The sequence below is a fragment of the Cucumis melo genome, chromosome 9 (assembly GCF_025177605.1).
Source record: "Cucumis melo cultivar AY chromosome 9, USDA_Cmelo_AY_1.0, whole genome shotgun sequence".
In the NCBI taxonomy this organism is placed as follows: Eukaryota; Viridiplantae; Streptophyta; class Magnoliopsida; order Cucurbitales; family Cucurbitaceae; genus Cucumis; species Cucumis melo.
The window spans coordinates 9,764,557-9,789,994 of record NC_066865.1 but is presented as its reverse complement, the minus strand read 5'-3'; the positions used below and the strand labels follow the sequence as shown (position 1 = coordinate 9,789,994).

General features: G+C 37.5%; 1 protein-coding gene across 2 annotated transcripts in view; it reads right to left on the bottom strand.

Moving 5' to 3' along the window:
• Positions 1-203: 203 nt before the first annotated feature.
• The window catches only part of LOC103503368 (uncharacterized), a 39,192-nt gene continuing 13,957 nt past the window's right edge, over positions 204-25,438 (bottom strand). The window contains exons 10-18 of one of the 2 annotated variants that reach the window (XM_008467544.2): positions 13,512-13,587; positions 13,257-13,387; positions 1,525-1,584; positions 1,366-1,440; positions 1,169-1,273; positions 998-1,093; positions 811-891; positions 618-719; positions 204-526 (exon numbers count right to left, since the gene is read on the bottom strand). In XM_008467544.2, the coding sequence (XP_008465766.1) occupies positions 458-526; positions 618-719; positions 811-891; positions 998-1,093; positions 1,169-1,273; positions 1,366-1,440; positions 1,525-1,584; positions 13,257-13,387; positions 13,512-13,587 (795 nt within the window). In that variant the 3' untranslated portion in view covers positions 204-457. Of the gene's footprint in view, positions 527-617; positions 720-810; positions 892-997; positions 1,094-1,168; positions 1,274-1,365; positions 1,585-13,256; positions 13,388-13,511; positions 13,588-25,438 lie in introns of both variants that reach the window. The other variant, XM_051089493.1, reaches the window with a different exon arrangement.

The following is a 25,438-nucleotide window of genomic DNA, read 5'->3' as shown; positions in this document are numbered from 1 at the left end:
AGGATTATTCAGAATTCAAAAACCACTCTTGAAAAGAACAATCACTTTCCAGAAAGTATTATACAAACACTCTTTAGAAGTTATCTCAAACAAACTCTAAGACAACTATGATTCTCTATTGGGAACTAGAAACCTTTTCGTTAGTACAAAAAAGAAAAGGATATTCAAATCATAAACCACTCGGTCATCACATTTGTAGGTCATTTGAACTAGAAAAGAAGCTTCTTTTATAAGCTCGTTGCGTTCGGTTCAAATCAATAAAGAATAGAACATGGAAAAAAAATTATGATACAATTTCCTAACTCTCAACGTCAAAATTTCAAAGCTAGTCCCTCAAAGAATAAAGCAAGTAAAACCTTGGGGGGGGGGGGGGGGGGGGGGGGGGGGGAATTCAAGTAAATGCTTGGTTTCGCAAAATGCATCTAATTTCAACAAATATTTTATGGAAGGAAGTGTTTTAGTAAGAAATACTAACTTCCTTTTCACACATCTCATGGACATGATCTCTGGCATCTGTTAAAGCACTCTGCAATGAGATCACAAAAAATGAAAAACCCGTAATAAGAAAGAATCATCATTATGAGATGAGGAAGAAGAAGAGAGGGTGATCATACAACCTGCCCGAATTTGGTCAGGAAGTTATTGGCGAGATTCAAGGATGTAACTGCTATGTCCTCGTTCGCTTTGAGTGCCTGAGCAATGGCGAAAGCACCTGGATCCTGTATATTCCCAAATCATAACTCTAAGTAAAAAAATGTGAATGTGGACCATCAATGACCGGATAGGACACAAATAAGGTGAAGCATGTACCCTTATTTCATTGAAACCTAAGTCTAGTGAAGTTAAAGCTTCGTTAACCACTTTCAAGCTGCGAGCAAGGCAAGTTGCACCCTGTAATTAAATGGTGGGAAAAGGAAAGATATTCCACTATTAGATGAGTATGCTTCAATGCCTATTAATGACTAAGAGTAATGAGACTACAATGATGGATACAAACCTCGTCTCGTAGACCATTGCCCCGTAAATCCAAGACAGATATTGTAGTATTATATTTCAGAGTTTCTGCAATAAATTCAGCACCCTTTGGTCCTATCTGAAAACCATTTTTGCAAGAAATTAAAAGAGGCATATTTTAAGGCTTATAGAGCCAAACAGTCCCATCCTTTACCTTACACCAACCAAGCTTGAGATTTTTTACATTTCCATGGAACTTCAGCACCTCAGATAAAGCCTCCGCTCCTTCTGGTCCAATGGGATTATAAGAAATTTCCAACTGTGTTTGTGGGTGTGATCACAGATAAGGATAAATCTGGTCATGTCAAAACGTGATAAAAGTTAAACAATCTCAAATGATAGATAGCTCACAGTTGTGATGGCATCATTATCCTTCAATGCTTGCGCGAGCTTGCTAATACCCTCACCATGTATGTTATTCCCTCCCTGTAAATAAACCCACCAAAAAAGAGTCGTCCATCTTAAATTTGTAGTCGGGGAAGAGAAATACAAAGAATCATGGCTCCTCACCAGATCTAAAGTTTTTATTGTGCGATTTTGCTTTAGAGAATCAGCAATCTTTTCAGCACCCTGGAGAACAAAATGGAAGTTTGTAAATAATTTAATGTCCTGTAGAATATACATCCGCATATATGCAAATGTACACTTCAATTATAGTTTCAATTTCTTAACTTGTGCCACTAAAAATCTAGTATTTTCTTTTTGCTCAATCTCAATAATTTATTGTGTTCTCACATAATAGAATTAAAATAATTACAGTTTTAGTTTCTTTTTTTGTACTTGGCACTTAAGTTTCCAATGAAGATCAACATATGGAATGGTCATGGGGTTGGAGATGTTTCCAAAAGAGTGGCTTCAAAGAAATTCATTCAGCATAACAATCTAAGTTTGGTATTAATTCAGGAAACTAACGCATCAACTTTTGATAACTGATTGGTAAACAGTGTAGGCAATTTGGAGCTCCAGAGACTAGTAGGGTGAATGTTGAATCTTGGGAAAATCTGCAGGATTATTAATTATGTGGAGACGAAAAGTTGAAAATTCAGGAACTCACTCTTTGTTAAAGCTTCTTTTTGGAAAAATAAATCATGCTAGATCTCTAATATCTATAGGCCAAATGACTACAGAGCGTAATTTTCTATGGGCAGAGTCATAATCGTTGTATCTTTATGTTGAAGATCCTTGATGCACTGGGGAAGATTTTAATATCACTTGATGGTAACATGAGAGGCCTCCAAGAAGAAGACAAACTAAAGTAATAAGAATATTCAATAATCTGATTGATGAACTTGAGCTTATGGAATTGGCTTTGTTCGTCTAATGGCAAATTTACATGGTCTAAAGTGGGTGACAATTCAACACATTCTCTAATTGATAGGCTTTTTGTTCCAGAATAATGGCCTTCAATGTTTGAAAACTGAAGGGTATCAAGGAAAATTTGTGACTTTTTATATCATTACCCTTTACTGCTGGAGGCCAAAAGTTTTAATTGGGATCCTTCTCCATTTTGGTATTACAATAGTTGGTTGAAGCTCAAGGATGTGGCGCATTGTTGAGCAGTCTTTGACTCAAGATTAATTGGAGGGTTTGCCTGCATATGTTATTACTTCAAAACTTATAAATCTGAAGACAGCAATCAAAGCTTGGCTTGTTGATTTTGAAATAAAGAGAAATGCCAAGGAAAAAAGTCTAAACGGCAGAAAATGCAGCAATAGATGCAAAGGCTTAGAAAAGTCCACTTTCTCCTAGTCTGCATTCTTCAGCCAAAGATGGGCTCACCTTATCGAACAGAGAAGGAATTTAATTCAGAAACGCAGTTAAGAAGTGGATGAAAGCAGAGTTCGTTTACAGATTTCTTGCTGTGAGAAAGAGAACTTTTAATATCTGAGCTTCAACTACTGGTGTTGTCTCTTATTTGTTATAGAGAAATTGAGAGGGGCATCATAGAGTTCTTTACATCTCTATCAAAAGAATCCAGAAAAGAAATTTCTTCCTATAAATTTAAATTGGGTATGGTTTCTTCAGCTCATAACACCCTGTTGCTTAACCCATGTCTATTAACACGATTTGGGCATGCAATAACTTTTCCGAGAAAAATATGAAGCTCGGGGGCAGGTGGATTTACGTTGGAATTTTGTATCAAATATTGTTCACTTTTGATGAATGGCTTTCTAAGTTTATTGGGTGAATTTCGTGAAAATGGGAAGGTCAACTCTGGTATTAAAAAGAAATTTTTTACAAGAATAGTTGCTTCGTAAAAGACTTTTGGCCAATCAGTCTTACCTTATCTATCTTTAAATGCCTAGTCAATGCATTGGCTGAGAGATTAAAAATCATACCGCCTCAATCATGCAAAATTCGGATCTCATTCTTATTGCTAATGAAGTGGTGGAAGAATACAGCATTAAGTCAAATGGTGAATCGGCTAGGTATTGAGGAAGTCTCTAATTGTGTGCCGAAGACCCAAGTCCTGTTTCTTTTATGAAGAAACAGACCTTTTATTAAGTTGATTTAAAAAGAGAACAAGTCATTTCATTAATGACTAATAATCAAAGGTCAATTAAGAATACAAAAGGTCCCATTAAAGGGCCAAGAAATCTGGACCAGCAGATAGTACAAATACTACGGACAAGATTCATAAAAAAAAAAAAATCCATAGTTTGTTTCTTTCCAAACTGCTGTGTGTTATGCTGTAAAGATTGAAGAAACGATCAACCACCTGCTGCTTCTGTGCTTCATTGTGATTTTGCCAAAAAGGCGTGGTTTTTCTTTAGACAAACCTTTGGTTAGCAAGGTTGTTGCCCAGTTCCTAGAAGATGTGGCTCAAATCCCTTTCTGGCTGCTTTTTTTAAAGACAAGGCAAGAGTCCTTTGGGAAAATTTGGTTATTCGGTGGTTTTTTTTGGAAGGGAAGAAATGCAAGTCTTTTCAGATAAGTCGTTTTCCTTTTTCTTTTTGTGATCTTCTAAATTTCACGGCCTCTAGTTGGAGTGCCCAACATAGGTTGGGTTGATTATTTCCTTTTTGTAGATATTTTATTGAATTGGTTGTATTATATTTGTCAAATCTACATTTTCCTTCTTTGTAATGGGTTATTCTTCTATTTAAGAAAAGCCTTCAATCTTTGTAAAATATAGAAAATTACATTATTTGGTATGGTATGAGAGAAGGTTTTTGAAAACCTAAACAACTCTAAAACTCTTACAACTCGCCACCACTGCCACCGCCCACGTGCCTTTGTCACCTAAAGGTTTATCGCCGTCGGTTGCTCTACTCCAACTAATCGCCACCGCCAACCACAACTTGTCAGAGTCATTGCCACTGATTTTTGCTATAAGTTGGTGGGTTTTTTTTTATCTTCACCATTGTTTGTTGTGGTCCTTGACGATCGCCCTGTATGAGACGTCTACTGCAGATTTCACTGTCGTCCGTGTGCCATCGATGACGAGTTTGATTTGCTTTTTCAGAACTGTTCTTTCCGTTTTTTTACCTTTGTTGCTTCAGTGATGTTCAATACCAGTCAACTATGGCTATAGTCAAGAATCACATCCATTCCAAAGCCTCACTATCCAAATAACCACAATCCGACTTAATAGAGACAGCTTTCTTTGTTGGTCACAAAGCGTTAGACTGTATATTCGTGGACAAGGGAAAATTGGCTACATTATAGGCGAGAAAACTTCCCCAAAACTAGACAACCCTTTGTTTGCTGCATGGGATTCTAAAAACTCCATGGTTGAACACATCAACTAGAATTACACGTGCTACCCTACAAACCAAGGAATTGTGGGATAGTGTAATACAGTTGTACTCTAATTTAGGCAATTAAACAAGTATTTGAATTGAATCTCAAATTAAGTAATATACGCCAAGGAGGTAACTCGGTGACACAATACTTCCACTCCCTAAAAAAGATTTGGTAAGACCTGGATCTTTTTTATTCATACAAGTGGAAGTCTACATATGATCAAAAGCATTACCAGAAAGTTGTAGACGTTGATTGTATTTACAAGGTGCTTGCAATGTTGAATTTGATGGGGTTAGAAGTCAAATACTTGGGAAAACTTGGGAAAACCATTCTTCTATTAACAACGTTTTTTTTTTTAAGTTCGAAGGGAAGAAAGCCGTAGGAAAGTTATGATCACCAAACAAACAACCGCAAAGGCCTCTGATCACTCTAACAAAACATATGAAAAGCCTCGAGTCAGGTGCGACCATTGCAACAAACCCCAACATACACGTGAAAAATGTTGGAAGCTTCCTGAAAGACCTACAAATTGGAAAAGTTCTAAGCAAAGGGAGAGCAATTCCCACCTACACACCTCTAATGCAAATGATGGTGATTCCAACTCATTTAGCAAAGAGCAAATTGATCAAATCTTGAAATTGCTAAAGACTACTTCCTCATAAGGTAATCCTAGTGTTTCCTTGGCACAATCAGGTAATTTTTCTCAAGCCCTCTCCTCTCTTGCATAAACTCGTGTCCATAGATTATAGCTTCTGAAATCTCTAATCATATGACTAGTTCCTCTTCGTCTGATATACATCCTATTATCCCTATTATCCTACAATATAATAGAATGGGTAAGAAAGAGGAAGCACGTGTGAAGGAGGCGGTGAGGGAGAGAAAAAGGAGACCACAGTGTGCCAGATTTAGTTAGAATATGTTGAATAAGAGGGCAAAAAGAAAGAGAGGGCGGGGGGAAGATTTTGGTGAAAGGCAAAGGACTGCATTGCTCCTTGAGAGATAGGAGAAGCAGTAGGCCAGGTTCTATCGTTCTTGTTATGTTGAGTTTGTTATTTTGATTTGCTTTGTTCTTAGCATTCTGATTACTATAATTCATTTGTTTGTTGATTGTTGGTTATCTGTAGTCGTGATTCATTGTTATGTGAATCTCGAATCCTTTTATATTGTACTTCTGTTGGAGATATCAATAAACATCGACACTATATGAGTGTTATATCAAATTGGTATCAGAGCATCAAACTTGGGAAAACATAGGGAAATGGCAAAGAAGATCGAAGAAGCTTTGAGGTCCTTGGGAGAGGAGATTGATCGGTTTGAGGTTTAAATCGAGGAAAACCAACAGTTATTGTTAAAAAGTGCATTGAAATGATGGCAAAGGAAGAAACGACGACGAGAGAAACAGAAGATTGGCTAATGAAATATATTGAAGACATGATTTGTGAGAAATCTTGTGAGAAATCTACGACGAAGATTCATTCAGCCGAATAAAGATGAGTGAGAATAAGGTATAGCAAGATGAAGCATCGATACTTGAAATAATCGAAGGATCGAACGAGCAAGGAGATTATTAAGAAGTTAGAGGATCAAACCGAGAAACAACAATAGATATCGGTGACGAAGACCACAGTCGACGGAGGAAGGACACCGACAAAAAGAAACGAGAACAAAGGACGAACGAAGAAAATAGAAGTTGAAGAGAAGGTGAGCGATCAAAACAAGTTCGAGTTACTAGTGTTGGGCGACAAGGCTTTCGATTCGTGTTTTCTTTGGATCAAACGAAATGTCCAAAAGTACAAACTAATTGATTCCGAGAAATTGATCGTTGTAATCAGATTTGATGAAACTGCATTAGATTGGTCTTGGTCGAAGGAAGAACGTGATGCATTCAAGGATTGGTTGGAATTAAAGCATTTGTTCCGATCAGTGAGGAAAAAGTTGTGGCTCAAAGAAGCTGAAAATGGTTGGTTGCGACGGCAAAGGAAAATGCCAGAAGTTGTCTGGTTCCTATGGGAAAAGAAGAGATCGACAATCATCTGGTTGCGAAGAAGAAAGAAAACGTCGGCAAGTAACAAGCTACAATGGTCCGTGAAGGTGATCAGGAATAGGGGTGAATCGCGTGAAGAGGAAGAAGAAGTTGCTCACGTGATGCTACCAATGACGTGACAAAAATTGATAAAGAGAATTAGGGCAAAAGGGGCAAACCCTAAAAGATGTTCAAACGGGCTTCAAATTTTAATGTATGGGCTTCATTCGTGGATTGGGGCTTAATTGAGTACTGGGAACCCGTGGAGTTGGCCCAAATGATGAAACTAGCCCAAAAGGAGGAAAATCCACAAATCATGTTAAGGGGAAGAACCGTAAAGGAGAAGATCAGAGGTAAAACTCTAACGTTATTCTTATTTTCAACAATTCAATAACCACTGGAGTATGAACGAAAATAAATCCAATAAATCGGGAAACAATCTCTCAATGAGAACGATAAACCTATTTGGCGAGAAGGCTCAGCGGAGAGAATCTTGGTAGCAGAACTTCAGGCTAGAAGGAATAAAGGACTGTTTCCAATGTGACGAACGATCGCATAGGGTATAAATGCAAAGCTAAGGAACAAAGATGGTTGAAAACGTTTGCGGTTCGGGGGAATGCTGAAGAAGAAGAAATTAATGAAGAAGAAGGCCTGGAGATGAATAAAGAGATAAATTCATTACAAATAGAAAAAGATGAAAGATCGATTGTAGAATTCTATATAAATTCGGTAGCTGGATGGTCGAATTCCGAAACTATGAAGGTAAAGGGAAAAAAATAAAATAAAGGAAGTAATAGTGCTGATCGATTGTGGGGTTAACAAAAATTTTATATCCGAGAAGGTTGTTTCAACTTTGCAAATACCAACGAAGGAGACCGTTAACTATGGAATTAATTTGAAAAGCAAGCTGAAGTCCAGATGAGATTCGGATCAAGGATACTTAATCGGATGTAGAGTTTTAGAGGGAGAAATTATAATTGAAAGATTTTGTGGAGTAGATAAGGTGTCTACAACGAGGAACTACCAGCTAAAGCAGCCATTCAAAGAGTGTTCCATGTTTCTCAACTTAAGTGAATATTAGGGGATCCTACTGAGGTACATCCAATAATCTCTTGTAGTTCAGTAAACCGTAATTGGCAGGCAGATCCGGAAGAAGTATTTGGTTATAGAAAGGATGCGGCAGGGTAGTGGGAAGCGCTGATAAGTTGGAAGGACTGGCCATTACATGAAGATACATGGGAAGTCTGCTGATTTCCAACATCAGTTTCTGACCCTTTATCTTAAGGACGAGGTGAAATTAGAGGAGGGGTGTAATGATAGACATCCTATTGTCCCTATAATCCTACAATATAATAGAATGGGTAAGAAAGAGGAAGCACATGTGAAGGAGGCAGTCAAGGAGAGAAAAAAGGGACCACAATATGCCAGAGTTAGTTAGAATATGTTGCATAAGAGGGCAAAAGAAAGAGAGGGAGGGGGGGAAGATTTTGGTGAAGGCAAAGGACTGCATTACTCCTTGAGAGAGAGGAAAAGCAGTAGGCCAAGTTCTATCGTTCTTGTTATGTTGAGTTCTTGTTATAGTTTGTTATTTTGATTTTCTTTGTTCTTAGCATTCTGACTACTAGAATTTCATTTGTTTGTTGATTGTTGGTTATCTGTAATCGTGATTCATTGTTACGTGAATCTCGAATCCTTGTACATTGTAATTTTGTTGGAGATATCAATAAACATAAACACTATAGTAGTGTTCTATCATTGTCATCCTTGTTTCCTTGGCACAATCACATATTGCAATGAAAAGAATTGCATCGACGATGCTAGTTTCACCTCAATCGTAGGAAAAGGAACTATTCCTCTAACTACAAAATGTACGTTGCATTTTGTCCTTCATGTTCCAAAATTAGTTTGCAATTAGTTATCCATAAGTAAAATCTCTAAGGATGCTAACGGTCTTGTTGTCTTCTGTGACATTCATTGTAATTTTCAGGATCAGAACTCGAGGGAGACGATTGGATGTGCTAGGATGATTAGTGGTCTCTATTACTTTGATGAAGTTTTGGCTAATCATAAACAAGTTCAAGGCTTGAGTAGTGTCTGTTCTTTTATTAAAGAAACTATTATGCTTTGACATAGTAGATTAGGGATCCTAAATTCTTTAACTTAAAGTATTTTTTTCTAGATTTATTTGGGTCTTGATTGTTCATTTTTTCAATGTGAAAGTTGCATTTTTGCCAAACATCATCGACTTATTTGCCTAAATCTTACAAGGATCCTTCACAATTTTCTTTTTCAATGTGGTAAGTGTTCGTTTGTTACAGTTATAGATGATCATACACGTTTAACCTGCTTTATTTGATAAAGGATTTTTATAAATTTTACAATATGATTGAAATTCAGTTCCAAACCAAAATCTGCATCTTCACTGTGATAATGGTATTGTATATTTCAAAAAACAATTAACCAATTACTTACACGAAAAGGATATTTTTCATCAAGCTACATGTCGTGATACTCCTCAGAAAGTCTTAAATATGCCTTGAACATTTTACTTGAAGTTGCTCATGCCATTGTGTTTTCTATGAATGTTCCAAAATATTTGTGGGGTGACAATTCTTACAGCAACATATCCGATCAATCGAATGCCAGCTAAGGTTTTCAACTTTAGAACTCCTCTAAATCACTTTAAAAAAATTTCCTACTGTTTGGTTGTTCTCTGACTTACAAATTAAAATATTTGGTTGTGCTTATGTTCATAATCCCAATCCTACTCGAACTAAACTTAAACCTCGAGCTATTAAATGCATTTTTGTAGGTTGTCTCTCATAAGAAAATGTATTTTTGTAGCCTATGTCTCCTATAAGGCTTACAAATGTTTTGACTCTTTGACCAAAAAGAATTTTGAGAGTATGAATGTGTCTTCTATGGAAATTTTTGAACCCCATTAGCATCCTCAAAACTGAGAAAAGACCTGCAGAAGAAGGCTGCCATACTGCCTTTATGCCATATGATAGTGATACATGCAGGGCCAAAAATACAGAAGTACGATCCTTTGGGTAATAAGACTAAGATCAAGAAAAAGAATCTATCTGTGATAAAGTACAAAATGACTCCAAAATTGAAAATAAGACAGAAATACGTAAAATCTGCTGCTATTATAGGGGAAGGACGAACGCCTGCCAATTCAAATTAAGCTCCTAAATTGAGTAGTCTTCAAAAGCCTTTGTAGTGTGCACCATGAAGAAGTGTTTAGTCGAGCAAACTTAAAATGATTTATCCAATTGGATGATTTATTGTGGAAAACTCGTTGGATCCTTTCGAACTATAATTCAGACAATAAGGCTTTTACCGCATTATACCAAATCAAAGAAGGCCTTTTCCTAAGGGCTGGACCAACCAAAACCTGATGAACGTTACTCCTACACTCAAAGTCGAAAGCCAAAGACAGGTAAAAAATTTGAAACAATCTGAACCAGCATTTCCTTGCATAGTCACAATCGAAGAAAAGATGGTTCTTTAAACATAAGGGGTATATGTGAGGTGATAGGCAGATAGGGGCATTTTATCTACACAACAGCTGCACAATTCAAATTACCATAAAGCATAATCCAAAGAGTAATAGTCACTCTTCGTGGGCTGTTTGATTTCTAAAGGAAATTTTCCAGCGCCTTTTCAAGTGGTGTGGCCAAAGAAAAGTGATAAACAAGGATTTCACAAAAAAGTTCCATATGATTCCAAAGACCACTCTTTTATCGAAGGCATGGTTAGTGTTAGAAAAGTGGGCTTGTTACATGTTGAAAGCCCAAGGGTAGTTATGGGAACCCTCTGTATTATCATCTTTATAGGAAAATAATAAGAAACATCTGCACCCTAGTTTTTCTCCTTGTACCAGGATTTCCATGCAAACCTTGTGTTTGTTCTTTGTCTTTACTTTCAATATGGTATCAGATGGGGATATCGACGAAACCCCCTCTGATGAGACTTTTTCTCTTGTTGCAAAGTTAAACACTATTAAGGTCCTGTCCTCGATTGCTCTAAATAAAGATTGACCCTCATATCAACTAGATGTTAAGAGCGCGTTCTTGAATAGAGATTTAAAGAAGGAAGTGTATATGAGTCCTTGTATGAGTAGAAATCACCGAGAGCTTAGTTTAACAAATTGACCACTTTCGATTAGTACCAAGAATACATTCAGAGGCACTCTGATCACACATTTTGTTCACAAGAGTCTCCTAGGCTAGAAAAATTGCCGTGTTAATAGTCTATGTTGATGACATTGTGTTATCTGGGGATGACAAAAAAGAAGATGGGTGATGAGTTTGAAATTAAAGACATGGAAAATCTAAAATATTTCCTTGGGATTGAGGTAGCCAAATATAAAGAGGGCATCTTTGTATCCTAGAGAAAGTACACCCTTAATTTGTTAGCTAAAACACATAAGATGGGATGCCAACCTGCTGATACGCCCATCAAGTTCAATGCTAAACTCGGGAATTCATGTTACAAAATTCCTATTGATAAAGAGAAATATCAACGCTTGGTAGGGAAGCTGATTTATTTATCTCACACTAGGCCTGACATCTCTTATGTTGTGAGTACGGTTAGTCAATTCATGTAGGCTCCCTACGAAGAACACATGGAGGCAATTAACAAAATTCTGAGGTATTTGAAAGCAACTCTTGTTAAAGGATTGAATTTCAGAAAGACTGACATCTCTAGATACTGTACCTTTGTGTGCGGCAATATCATTACTTGGAGAAGTAAGAAGCAAGGCGTTGTGGCTAGAAGCAGTGCTAAAGCTAAGTACAGAGCTATGAGTTTGAGAATCTATGAGGAAATCTGGCTCCAGAAGGTGTTGTCTAATCTATGTCAGGACTATGAGATGCCTATGAAACTATTCTATGATAACAAAACGGTTATTAGCATTGCTAGCAACCCGATCCAACATGACAGAACCAAACATGTGGAGATTGATAGACACTTTATCAAAGAAAGACTGGAAAATGGTAGCATCTGCATTCCTTACATACCCTCAAGCCAACAAATTGTCGATATTCCCACAAAGGGACTTCTTAGATAGAGCTTTGATTCTTGTGTTAGCAAGTTGGATCTTTTTAACATTTATGTCCCAACTTAAGGGGGAGTGTTAGTGAGCTTGTTACATGTTGAAAGCCCAAGGGTAGTTATGTAATTTATTTTACCCTAATTTTTATTGTTTTTTAATTAGGCTCTTGTTGCCTATAAAGTCTTCCCTTTTGTATTATCATCTTTATAAGAAAATAATAAGAAACATCCTCATCCTAGTTTTTCTCCCTATATTAAGGTTTCCACGTAAACCTTGTGTTTGTTCTTCGTCTTTACTTTCAATAGTTAGATTTTTCTGGTATGGCAGGGATAAAAGGGCCTAAAAGTCGATGATATCATTCTTACAAGCAATGACGAGACAATACTGACTTTTGTGAAGAAAACCCTAGCCAATGATTTCGAAATCAAATACCGAGGAACTTTACATTACTTTCTAGGCATGGAGTGTTGTCGGTCCAAAAATGTCATTCTTGTCCACCAAAGGATGTATACTCTTGATCCACCAAAAGAGACAGGTTTACTTGGTTGCAACATTTTATAGAATCCTAAAATATTTGAAAGGTACACCGGGAAAATGCATATTGTTTAAAAGGCATGACCATCTCAAAATTGAAGTCTACGCAGATGTTGATTGATAGGTAGACGATTGATAGAAGATCCACTTCTGGTTACTACTCCTTTATTGGAGGAAATCATGTTACTTGGTGAAGTAAAAAACAAAGTGTGATTGCAAGGAGTAGTGAAGAAGCAGAATTTAGAGCTTTAGCCCATGGTATTAATAGAGGTATATGGATAAGAAGATTGTTCGAAGAATTGAGATTCACTCAAACAATATCCATGCACATTCACTGTAATAACAAGGCAGCGATTTCCATTTTCCACAATCCAATCCTTCATGACAAGACAAATCATATTGAAGGCGATGAACACTTTATAAAGGAAAAGGTCGATGCGGGAGTAGTATGCATACCCTACCTCCCGACAATAGAACAAATTGCAAATATGGTAGCTAAAGACCTTCCAAAGTGGCAATTCAACAAATCTATTGGTTCACCTTTTTTTCTTTCTTGTTTAGAAATTTGAATATGGACAAGTTTGGCTTGTTCAAAAAGAGACTTATCATCTTAACCTTGGTATCCTTTTCGCAACATCAAAATTCAAGACTATGCTTATCTGAGTTATTATCTTCTACGGTTTATCTCATAGAGTTAGACCATCCCTCACAGATGGCAGTGGGTTCCAGGTGCATTAGAATCTCTCTTCATGTTCATGGGGATCTTTTTTGTTCTTTTTTTTTCCTTTTTTGCTTTGTGCTCAACAACTTAATAGAAGACTTAAAGCTTGTAAGAAATTGAATACTAGGAGCAATTTTAGAAGCTATGCCTGTTACCTCATCACCGATATCGTTCATGTACAAATTCAATAAAACCAAGCTCTTAGTTCTCTTAATGAATTCAGCAACATGAAAGGCACCTTTGGCAGTGATTGAGTTGTTACCAATGTCAAGAAGTGCAAGTTTTCCTACAGAGAAAGTAAGAATGTTGACAAAGTTAATGAATTGCAAATGCATAAAATGTAATGCATGAGAATCTGATGAAAAGATCAATGACAACAGAAGGAAGGAACCTAGAATGGTGTAGCACACCTTTACGCGAAGATAAACCTGAAATTAAGGTACGCACCCCCTCATCACCGATTGAATTTCCATTCAGATAAAGTTCCTGCCAATTAAACAAATTTTAAAAATTTCAATAGGTGACAAGAAGGAACATGCCATTTTTCTTTTTCTTAAGAAAAGGAAACAAAGCTTTTCATTGATAAAATAAAAGGATACAAATATCCAAAATACAATGAAACAAAATAAAGTGATTACAACCAAGTAGTTCATAACAGAACAAGGAAATATAAAGCATTCAATGAAGCACCGACCTTTTCTATTATATTCTATTCACTAATGTATTCAACATCCCCTATGTTGTTTTTTGTGCTGTATTTCAGTGTTTGCATTGTATTTTCTACTACTGTAATTAACTTGACAATTTATGCTTCCTTTAGAACTCAAGGACACAGATGTATAACCTATAGAAGAGATCTTGTTCAAGTATAGTAAGACAAGGGGGGAATATGATCTGAGACTAGGGATCCAGTTGAAGTTCTCTCTCTCCCTTTCTCTCTCCTCCCCCCTGACTATCCCTCCTCCCAGCGACAACATGGAAGTGAAGGGTTGTAAAATTATCAACTCCTTCAACCACATTTGGTTTGACAAGGGACATTTCAACGTTGAAGATGTTGATTTTTGAAGAATCAACTAAGATGGTTTATTGCCGTTATTTCGCATTTGGTTCAATATGAGGAATATAGCTTCTTTCTCAAAATTGGCAAAGACGCTAATGATACTACAAGACTAACAAAGTTTAGAGCTCCTTCCGAATGGATAGTCAGATGTGTCACTCGAAGTTCTTCAGGGTTTCAATCTTTTGTGCACCTCTATTCAAGGGGTGAAAAACAAGGATGGGTCTCTTTCTTACAAATGCTGAAAAGTTCCTTAATAAACCACAACTATGGATTGTGGCACTCATCTCTTCAACCAGCCTCTAATTCACATGGAAATCAGTTGAATCAGTATATTCGCCCAGACCTAAGTTATGCAAATAAAGTGAAGGCCTAAATTCAAATCTCTCTTGTGCGACATATCAAAAAACAGAGTGAAGCCAGAAGACTCCTTAAGCCATTCCTCTGCCCCTCCTCCAAACACCCAGACAACAACAATGGGTTCGAAAATGTGATGATGTTATTAGAAAGGATTTCAATGATTTATAGACTATTAAAGGGTTATTCATTTTTTGTGATGGAAATAAAATCTTTGTTCCTGAAAGATTTATTTCAGGTGAAAGTCATTATTAACCCGTTGTTCGTGGACAAAGCAATTGTTAAAGTTAAACAAGACCACATTGAAGATTTGATCATAACCCCAATACCATTTTCTGTTCGAAAAATGAGATGCGATCAAGCACAGCAAGCTATCTCTCATCAAAGACTTTGAAGAGTGCATGTCCATTGAAAACCTTCCCCCGGACTTATGCAGAAGAGACATTATAAAAGTTATTGGAGCACATTTTAGGGGTTTTGAGAGCATTGCACTGGACACTCTCAATCTTATTAACTGGACGGAAGCCAAAATCCAAGTCCGGAAAAACCTATGTGGTTTCTTACCGGATACTATTGAGCTTAAAAATGAAAATAGAGTAAACTTCTTCCTTAATTTTGGAGATATTGAATCACTTGATACTCCTCAAATTGTTAAAAACGATCTCTTTTTTAGTGACTTTTCTAGTCCCATTGATATTTGTAGATTACAATCGGTGACGGTAGATGAAAATGTTATGTGACAGCCCTTCCTCATAATGGGATTTCCTCAAGGATAATAAGCCATCCATTTTCAGACACCCTTTTGAGGCAACCAGAAAGTCAGTCCCAGAAACAGATTTCATGCACCGGAAAATTTCATATCCACCGGAGCTTATCCAAAAAGAACTAGCAATCTAAGGGTTAGACAACCGCCCCCTTTATAACTGCTCCCAGTGCATATACGACAGCCCAATCCTCCCCTATTAATAATCATTTAATGTGAAACTTGAAGAGAGAGAATAAGGCGGCCAGGAAGTATATTATTTGCAAAAAGATCCTGAGCCCAAAGGTCACACAACTTTAGTCCAACCTTTTGTCTCCCTAAATTGCAACTGTCCATCCAATTCTGATAATCCCTTTAATGCGAGAACCCCTGGATTATGGTATGTTGATTGTTGATGGGGTAGACGAAGAGTCAAACAAGATCCCACCACTACCGATTGGCTCCAAAACACCTAGTAATGATCTCCCATCCAAACAGAACTCACCACCTAATATTAAAAAAAGAAGTGCTCCAACAACAAATCCACCTCATCATCAATCAAGAATCGTGCTCAGCACTTCAAGGTCTTCCCAAAGTTCTTTAGAAAAGGGTGTACGTCCTTCCGCAATGCATGGACAGCCTTGGCAACCTCAGATTTGTTGGAAGAGAGTTGTGTGAAGCTTCTTACTCCCGATTTTACCTGTTACAGGTTAGTTAGCTCCTCCCCTCCTTCAAAAGTTCATTTTACCCCATTTAAAATCCCAGGCTCAAATTGTGACTTTGTGCGAGGTATTCCTACCTCAACAATTTCAAGGGCAGTAAATCAAGGGTCTGATAATGGAGATTCAGTATTCGGTGTCAGCAGTGAAGAACTATTACCGAAAGTTGATTTATTTGCAGGGGAAACAGAGGCGAAAAATGGAGAGACAGAGGCTATAGATTCCCTTGGTTCTGATTCCGTTCATTGAAGCTTGTGAATTTAAATTAATCTGAGCTGCCAGATAAACAGAGTAGTATTATCCCGCCTCAAACTGCCAGAGATATAACACAAATTGAGCTTCTGCCCCATGAAAATACTATCTTGAAACACCAGAGGGATCCTAGATCAGCCCAAACAATTGGCCATTAAAAGATTGCTTAAAAACACCAATCCAGATCTGGTCTTGATTCAGGAAACCAAACAAGAGGAGATTGTTAAATGGGACTTGGTATCAAGCCCAAGGAGAAGGGGGTCTCATCGGGGACAAATTGAAAATTAGAAATATGGCTCTCCTTGCCAAGTGGAGGTGGAGATTCATTGTGGATCAGAATTCCCTTTGGTGTAAGGTTGGTTCATAGTATCCACGACTGTAGCACATTCCAATGGCAGACAAGTGGCAAAGAGACCTCCAGTTTAAAAAGCCATTGGATAAATATCTCTAGGCAATGGCATAATGTAGAAGCCTTGGCAGATTTTAAAGCCAGAAAGGGGCACAGCACCTTGTTTTGGTTGGACCCGTGGCTGGACAGAATTGCTTTGAAAACCAGATTTCCGAGGTTGTACAGAATAGCTCTTCTCCCTAAAGGTTTAGCTTCTGACTACTGGGATTCCTCCACCTCATCCTGGTCTATTAATTTTAGAAGATTATTAAAAGAGGAAATCTCTGATTTTCAACTTCAACTTGAATTTTTGGATAGGACAAGGTTATCCAACAGCGTATTTGGAATCTCCGGAGTTTTTTCAGTAAAGTCATTATCAAGACACCTTGTTTCTGCCTCCCCTATGGACCCGCAGCCGGCAAAATGCCTTGGGAAATCTAAAAGTCCGAGATGGGTGAATACAAACCATATGGGTCTTGCTGTTTGGGAGTCTAAATTGTGCTTCAATTATGCAAAAGAAACTCCCCACCCATTATATTTCGCCACATATTTGTCCATTTTGTCCTAGATCTCACGAAAACCTACAACATATTTTCTTTGAATGCTTTTACGCCGCCAAGTGTTAGAGTAAGCTCTTTCTCACCTTTAATCTCAGCTGGTCCCTTGATAAAGTTTCTAAGAATAACATTAGACAGCTTCTAATTGGTCCCATTATAGGGAAAATTGCATCCTTGATGTGGTGTAATGCTGTCAAGGCAATCTTGGCAGAAGCCTGATTCAAGAGCAACCAACGGGTCTTCCACAATAAATCTTCCTCTTGGCAGAACAGATTCGAGTTGGCACGGTTGAATGCCTCTTCATGGTGCTCTCTAAGCAAACAGTTCAACGACTACTCGCAAGACATCCTACTTAATTGGCAGGTTTTCATCCTTCCTCCTCCTTGAATGAAGATTCCGATTGGAGCATAGTCGTCCGAAGTCTCCTCCTTCTCCCCCTTTTTGCAGCTCCTTTCTGCCAGATTTTTCTCCCTAGTATCACCATTTTGTTTGAACGTTTTATTACTGGTTTTTGGGTGGTATTGGTGGTGTGTAGCCCCCACTCGGACTCTTTAGTTTTGCTTCAGTTTTATACTTTATTTTCCTGGATGCATTGAGGATGCTATAAGTTTAAGTTGCAGTATGCTGTAGTTTATGGACATGATGAAGGCACAAGGGGGGTGTCAACTTAGTTGAGATGTCCCGGTGTGCCTACTGATCCTTAGGTTCATTGCTCTTTGTATATCCCTCATGTACATCGATCTTTGTCTCTTTATTATTATTTATCTATTTAATAAAGAGATCAGTTTAGGGTTTGAAAAGAAGCTTCCACTAAAGGTTTGAATAGCAAATCTGCGACCCATGAAACAAAAACCATATAACAATACTAACACAACTAGGGGATTTGGAATTCCACAAGGCCTCGTAAACAAACATGTTCATAAAAAGAGGTAGACAAGAGCTTGGAAAGGGAGCTAACAAAACAAAATTCAGAAGGATCCAATTTCCAACTTTGACAAATAGGTTGCTAAGCCACTCTATTACCCGATAAGAGCAGAAAAACAAGAAATTTTCGATCTGTCAACATTTGTCTAACAGATGCAATTCATGATAAGAGTTTTTATTTTACAGACTGAGCTTCATTAATTCTCCTATAATAGCAACTCAAAAATCTACCTCAACCTCAAGGTAAATATAACTTTAACTTTAGAAACGTGTGTCAGTTGAACAAACTAACAGTATAGATATCCACAAATGTGAGAAAGGACCTCCATGCTTTTTTTAATGAAAAGAACTTGACTTTCATGAGGAAAAATTAAGAAATACATAGGCATACAAAAATAAAAGTCCACAAAAAAGAGTCAAACTACAAGGAGCTCCGGTCAAGAGAAATTAGACCAAGTGAATAGTTACAAAAGAGCCTAGAAGCAATGGCCTAGAAACAAAGAATCTAACAAGGAACCAAACATAAATATAAACTCTCATGTCCTCTAATGATTGCATTGTGTCTCTCTCCTCAAAATACCACAGATCCCAATTGTGAATGTTTCTCAGACGTGAAAGTTTTAAATCTCAAACGAACATAATTCTAATGTAATAGCTGAAAAAATGCTCTCTCCTTACTTCTACCCTTCCACCCCAAACTTTCCATAACCGACTCTCCACCATGCCCAACGCCCGTCCACCACCTCCTCCCCTCCCCTATTTGATCTATCCACATTGACGAAAACTTTTCACCTTACAACCTGGTGATCCAAGTAATGGCCAACTTGTGAAATTATCGGAGAAAGGGAAAACTTCATCATAATCCATTTCATTTCTTAGAAAGCCCTCTCTTGGCAGTCTTCCTCCTTCCATACACTACACTATGAACCCTGCAAGTACAAGTTCGTCAAAATTCTAGGATAATGGGCAGGAAAAACTACACAACAAAAATGGATACTTTGTTGAATTCACACACCTATACCACTTGTTATGCTGGACAGAACTCTTTATCCCATCGGAGGAAAACAAACAAGGATGGTTCTCCTTTTACTCCATTCTCTCAGATTATATGACTGCTCCCTCCCCACCTCCAATTTTTTTTTAATAGGAAATGAGTTTCACTATCATTAATTTTGAAAAATAGAGAGACAAAAGCTCAATGTACAAGAGGGTTATACAATGAGCAACGAGGGGAAAGATCAGCAAGTGCACCCGAGCATTTCAACTAGCCCCTCCCCACCTCCAATTAAAACCTACAAGGCGGTGGCACAATCACAACCCAACAAGCCATCAAAAAATGAAGTGGTTAAGCGTATTCCCAATAGACTTGATCAAAGCTCTCCCCCACAAAATCTTTTAGCTCTTTAAGCTTCTTTATTATTCTTAATGTATATACCTCTTATACTTCAAGATTTTATCATTACTAAAGTAGTTTGTCTCTTTTTCCAAAAAAAAAAAAAAAAAAAGCTCTCCCCCAAGGAAATCTATGATTGTGATCCAACGCCAACAACTCCAAGACTCCTGGCTGGAAATATGTCACACTATACAATCTACCTTCTCATCTCAGTGCACAATCAATTCCCGTTCCTTATGGCTGTATAAGAATTGAGCAACTGTGGTGTCATAAGCATGGATGAGGGCATTGGATGCATGTCTTATTTCTTCATATCTTTGCCAGAAAATTGCATCTCATGGAGGTTGGATTGATGTTTTTGACCTCCCACCCTTATGGAATGAGCAGATTGTCCAATTCATTGGTAACCATTGTGGAGGATTTATTGGAAGCTCCAACCAAACTGATAGAGGATTAAATCAACAAGCTGCTAGGTTGAAGGTTAACACACACATTCATGGTCTCATACCCGCTTGTCTTATCATACCAAAGGTGATTGCTGGATCGGAAATTACAGAGAATACTCATGGGGTCAACGTTCCAACCACCACAAACCGATTGGGGACAATGGTGGCGAAAATCTAATGGGGCGGTGAAGGACTCCACAGAACCGACAGTGGCACATACGGAATTTAATTCGACAGTACAATTTAAGGCATCCACACAACAGAAAAGGAAAATCACCTACTGTTCCCTTACTAACCCACAACCGGTTTACTCACATGCCCCTGATTCCTGGCCATTTGAACTTTCAACGGATGTTCCTAATTTGGTGGAAAATAATTCTTCTTGTGACACAATTCCCTCCCATACACCCGCATTTACCTCTCCTAATATCCTCCTGGGCCCCACAAAACCCCCTTCACCTTCTTTTAACCAGCCATCAATGGCGATGGTTACTTTCCAAAATGGTTTTTCCAACTTGCGAGAAGGATCAAAACACATGAAAACTCCTAAAAATCAGCCACAAACATTCTCTGACTCGGAAGCCTAGCTTACCAGCCCCATCACTTCAAAAGACAATTTTGTCCTTCATATATTGGAAGAAGCTTTTTTTGGAGAAAACCCCGAAGAATCAAATCTCCCAATTACTATCCTGCCCCCAGTCCCAACTGATTTGCACAGCCTAATAAAACAACCTATCCCTTCGACACAACCATCACCTAGTGATATTCCATCTTCATCTACAGCCAACCCAATCAGCCTTCGTGATATGGCTTCTATTTTATTGCAACACGGTTTATGTGTCATGGTCATCCCTTCTCTTCCCCACCAAAGGCTAAGAAGCCTTGCACTGCCAACAACAAACGGAATAAACTTCAGAGGCAAAACCTTCAATCATCACTTTGTTATGAAAAAACATCGGCTTTAGCCAATAGGGAGGGTTCCGAAGCTAGCCAATGAAGATCATCTCTTGGAATGTTTGTGGCTTGAATTCCTAGAAGAAAAGTTTTGGGATCCCACTTTGGAAGCTTTTGGTTGGTCTCAGCTCTTTCCAACATTATTTTTTACATGCTCAACTCTCTTATGGTGGGTCACCCATTTTTGGTTGCAAGTCGATTATTTGGCTGGCTATTATTCGAGCTTACTTTTGGACATTATGGAGCGAACATAGCAGGCGCCTCTTTCAAAACTCCTTTTCCTCTTTTATTTCTTTTTGACATTGTATAGTCCATCGCTTCTTATTGGTGCAAAATTGGGCACCCTTTTACAAACTTTAGCTTACCATTCTTAGTTTCCAATTGACACTCTTTTTGTAATCACCTTTAGGTGCTTGGGGTTCCCTTATTTCATTTTATCGATGAAATGTTTCTTATCTAAAAAAATACCACAGATCCCAGGCTACCACAAAAATTGACATGCATCATGAAAAGGCAGATGCAGGAAAAGTTCCTCAATTCACAGACTGCAAAACATATGGTTGACAAAGCTGAAACTAGATGCTTAAAAATACTACGCCAAAATACACGAGCAAAGTCACTACTCTAATCCAAGTCCTTTACTACCCTTTTGCAGAGAATACTATAGAGCAGCCCAACCACTAAAGACCCTCTAGCCAAAATCCAATCCAAGGTGGGAACTTCAAGCTTCCAAGTATGCTTTACCAAATGTTGTTGAATAAATTGCACCCCTGATGGATGACACGTTGCTGTTAGTCTAAACAATGAGGTTATCATATGGCACAAATTCTCCTTGGAGGCAAGGGCCAACTTGAGTCGTTAGCTTCATTCAAGTGAGATTCACACTATATGATAAATAAAACTAAAAGATTGAGCACTCTAGATAATAGGTTGAAATTGGAGCACAAACTTAAGAGGAAGTCCAGATTGAATCTTGAAAGAAGCACATCAAATAGTTCACACAAAGAATGAAAGTTGTAATTGGATGGATTGTTTCAACTTTCAAGACTAGGTGCTCAAAAGAATGAAAGTTGTAATTGCATGGATTGTTTCAAGACTAGGTGCTCAAAAGAATGAAAGCTGTAATTGGATGGATTGTTTCTAGACTAGGTGCTCAATTCATGATTGAATCAACCTCATAGGCAAGAAGTATCAACAATCATACCCATCAATTTGTCGCAGCACACCTTAACCCAGACAAGAGACAAGCCTGATTTCTCGTTAGAAAAAATAATAATAGATTGAAAAATTGCAAAAGAACAAAACAACTCAATCTAGATGAGGACACAAGTTCTATATAAACAACTTGACATCAACCATTATGGGTTGGCCTAGTGGTAAAAAAAAGACTTGGTCTCAATAACTAACTAGGAGCTCATGAGTTCAATCCATAGTGGTCACCTACCTAGAAATTAATTTCCTACAAGTTTACTCAACACCCAAATATCGTGGGTCAGTAAGATTGTCCCGTGAGATCAGTCGAGCTACGCATAAGCTCGCCCGACACTCACGAATATCAAATATATATATAAACAACTCAACATCTTGTTAAGCAAGTAGTAAGTGAGCGTTTTCCACCAAATCACTCAACTAGATCAATGATCAAACTTTCAAGACACAACTCTATTGCTTGCTTAATCGTAGATAAGATCCTTGCTCGTCCCTTGTCCATCCTCATCCTTCTTTTTTACAAGAACAAGAGGAAATTTCATCCACAAAGGCAAGGCCAACCAAAGGGCCTTGGCTGATAGAACCCCCTCTAGGCAACTAAAAGAATGTCAATCATATTACAAAAGAATCTTTGTGTAAAGGTATCCATGAGTCCCTTATCCTTATCAAGACATACAAACTTCTACGCCTTATGAGTACCAAATTTTCCAGCCTGCTAGGTACCTTAATTTGACCGAATTCTTCTTCTAAAAGATGGAAGCTAATCCTAATTTTAGGGGGTTATAGACGTCATAGGAAGAGGTGTGAGATCTTACCAAGTTTAATAACTCTAATTGGACATCTATTACTAAAGGTTTTGGTGATTACCCTTTCGTTCTTATTATTTAGGATTGAAGCTCTTCTTTATCTTGATTAGGTATTTTGGTTTGCTTTAGCTCTATTTTTTAGGTGGTGCTTTTGTTTGCCCATTGTGTATTCCATCATTTCTTCGCAACGAGTACTTGATTTTTTAAATAGTAAAAAATCAATCTCAATGGGAATAAAATGCTCATATCATATTGGTTGAAAGTCCTACCTAATACATCAATTTAAATGTATCTATTTCATAACAAAATAATAGAAGTTACAAGAAAAATCAGAATTATCTAATAAACAAAAAAAATATTAAAAAATTACAAAAACTAAGATTTAGTTAAATTAATTGACTGAATAAATCATAAGCTCAAGACTAATTATCCAATATATTTTCTTCCGGTGCTTTACCAAGCCCTCCACCAAGTCACCTGTCACACCTCGCCCCGTATACGTACTTGCTTGTCATGCAAGACGCGTCGTGACTTGAGTATCTCTGACGCGTTAAATGCCAAAGGCACTCAATCTTGATCGCCTAGCTTCTTAATCTTAACTTAGAAACTATGCCTTGGCGATATAAATAACTTAACACAAAGAATAAGATCTAAACATTCCTTTTATTGACTTAAGTCACGCAATTACAACACCTACAACACTTAGCAAAAAATACATAATCAATACTTAAACTTAAGATCTAAACGCCTAGCAGCTCTTCTCGCCTAGCAAGTCTTTCACCCTTCCTTACTTAACCTAACACCTGATACCCTAGAAGTAAAACTTTAAAACATAAGCCAACAGACTTAGTGAGATTTTAAGAAATCCTTTTCGCGAAATATTTTTTGTAAACATCATTTCATCAAACATCAAATCGCATAAATTCACCTTTTCATTAAAACAAATCATTTCTCATAAACACATATTAGTCAACAATCATTCCTTTCGCAAAGAATCCCGAATCATTCTCCATGTTAAGTCTCATTATTTCGTGTTTAGACTACTATAACAACAGCATTTGAGAATATTTTGATTCGATCTTGTTGCTCAGGCTGCTAAACACAATGGAATCCTTTTCTAATTGGCCAACTTCACTCCACCATGTAGTCCTTTTCTAAATGGCTGCCTTTACTCTTTATATGCACATAACAGTTAACTCATTGGTAGGAAAATAGACTAATGGTTTGAACGTCATTTCCTCAATCATTGAAATCACATAAAACATGCTTTTAACATAACATAAACTTTTGATGGAAATCTCTTTGAAAACATGCATATTGAAATCATTATTTCAAATCAGTAAACACTTTATAAAGGAAGCTTGAAATCATGTAAATCATGTTGAAGAAACATTCACTCTAGTTAGCTACTTAAACTTCAAAGACTTTCCTTCTTCTTCTTCTCGTATAGACACTTCGGCGGCACTTCGACAATTAATCTCTTCTTCTCAAAATTCCAGAATAATAATCCTAACATTCTGATCTCCTCCTCTATTTATACTACTCCTTAAACAAGCTTAGTCGCCCTTAAGCTCTTGGTAAATCGCCACCTTCTGGTTCTTAGTGGTACACGTGTGATATTAAGATTTAACTTAATCATGCTTAACTTAAACCTTACACGTGGCCGATTAAGTAAATTTAGGAAATTTTTTAGAAGTTTCCTTGTTTCTTCTCGCCAAGTTCCATTTCGTGAATAGGTGTAATCGCCTAAACTTTCCAAAGGTCTTCTCGCATAACTTTTCTCGCGGATTAACCAACCTTTTCTTGCGTAGTCCACCCAAAACGCCTGTTTCAAGACACTTAGTCAAATTTTACTTCTTATCTTAGCTGCGGGGCTTACATCACCCTCCATCAACATTGTTATCTTGGTCCAATCTCCATGAAAACCTTGCTCTAAACTTCAACCAATAGTGAAACACTTTGTTTTTGGTCAAATAAAGACGAATATTAAGTGGGAAAAAAAATTGTAAAACTCTAGTTATATAAATTAGTAGAATTTTTAGTAGAACATTAACACTTTAGAAGGGGCAAAATAGTAATTGATGTGTTAGCTCCTGAACCTCAAGCTTTGTTGTTGGGATTTCAAGCGTGTGCTGAAATTAATTTACAACCTATTTGGGCTCAGTCTGATTCACAAACAATAATCAAAAGTTTGCAAAATGGCCCCTTGAGTAGTTCCATTGTTGGGGTTATTGTGGCAGAAATTAAAGATCTCATCCACCAGAGTAATGCCCCTGGGGTGTCTTACATTTCAAGGTTTTCAAAAGATGTGGCTCATTGCATTGCTAAGTGGGCTTCGACCAATGTTGACGGTGGCAGGTGAGTGGAGGTTGTTCTGGCTTGGCTTTGGCAGGTTTTGGAGAGTGATAGTTATTGTGTAACCCATATGGGCCTTGTTTAGTTTTGGTTTTTTTGTTTTTTTTGTTCAAAAACGAAAGTTTTAGAAATAGTAGAATATTAGTGTGGGTTTTAGAAGGGACAAAATAGTAATTAG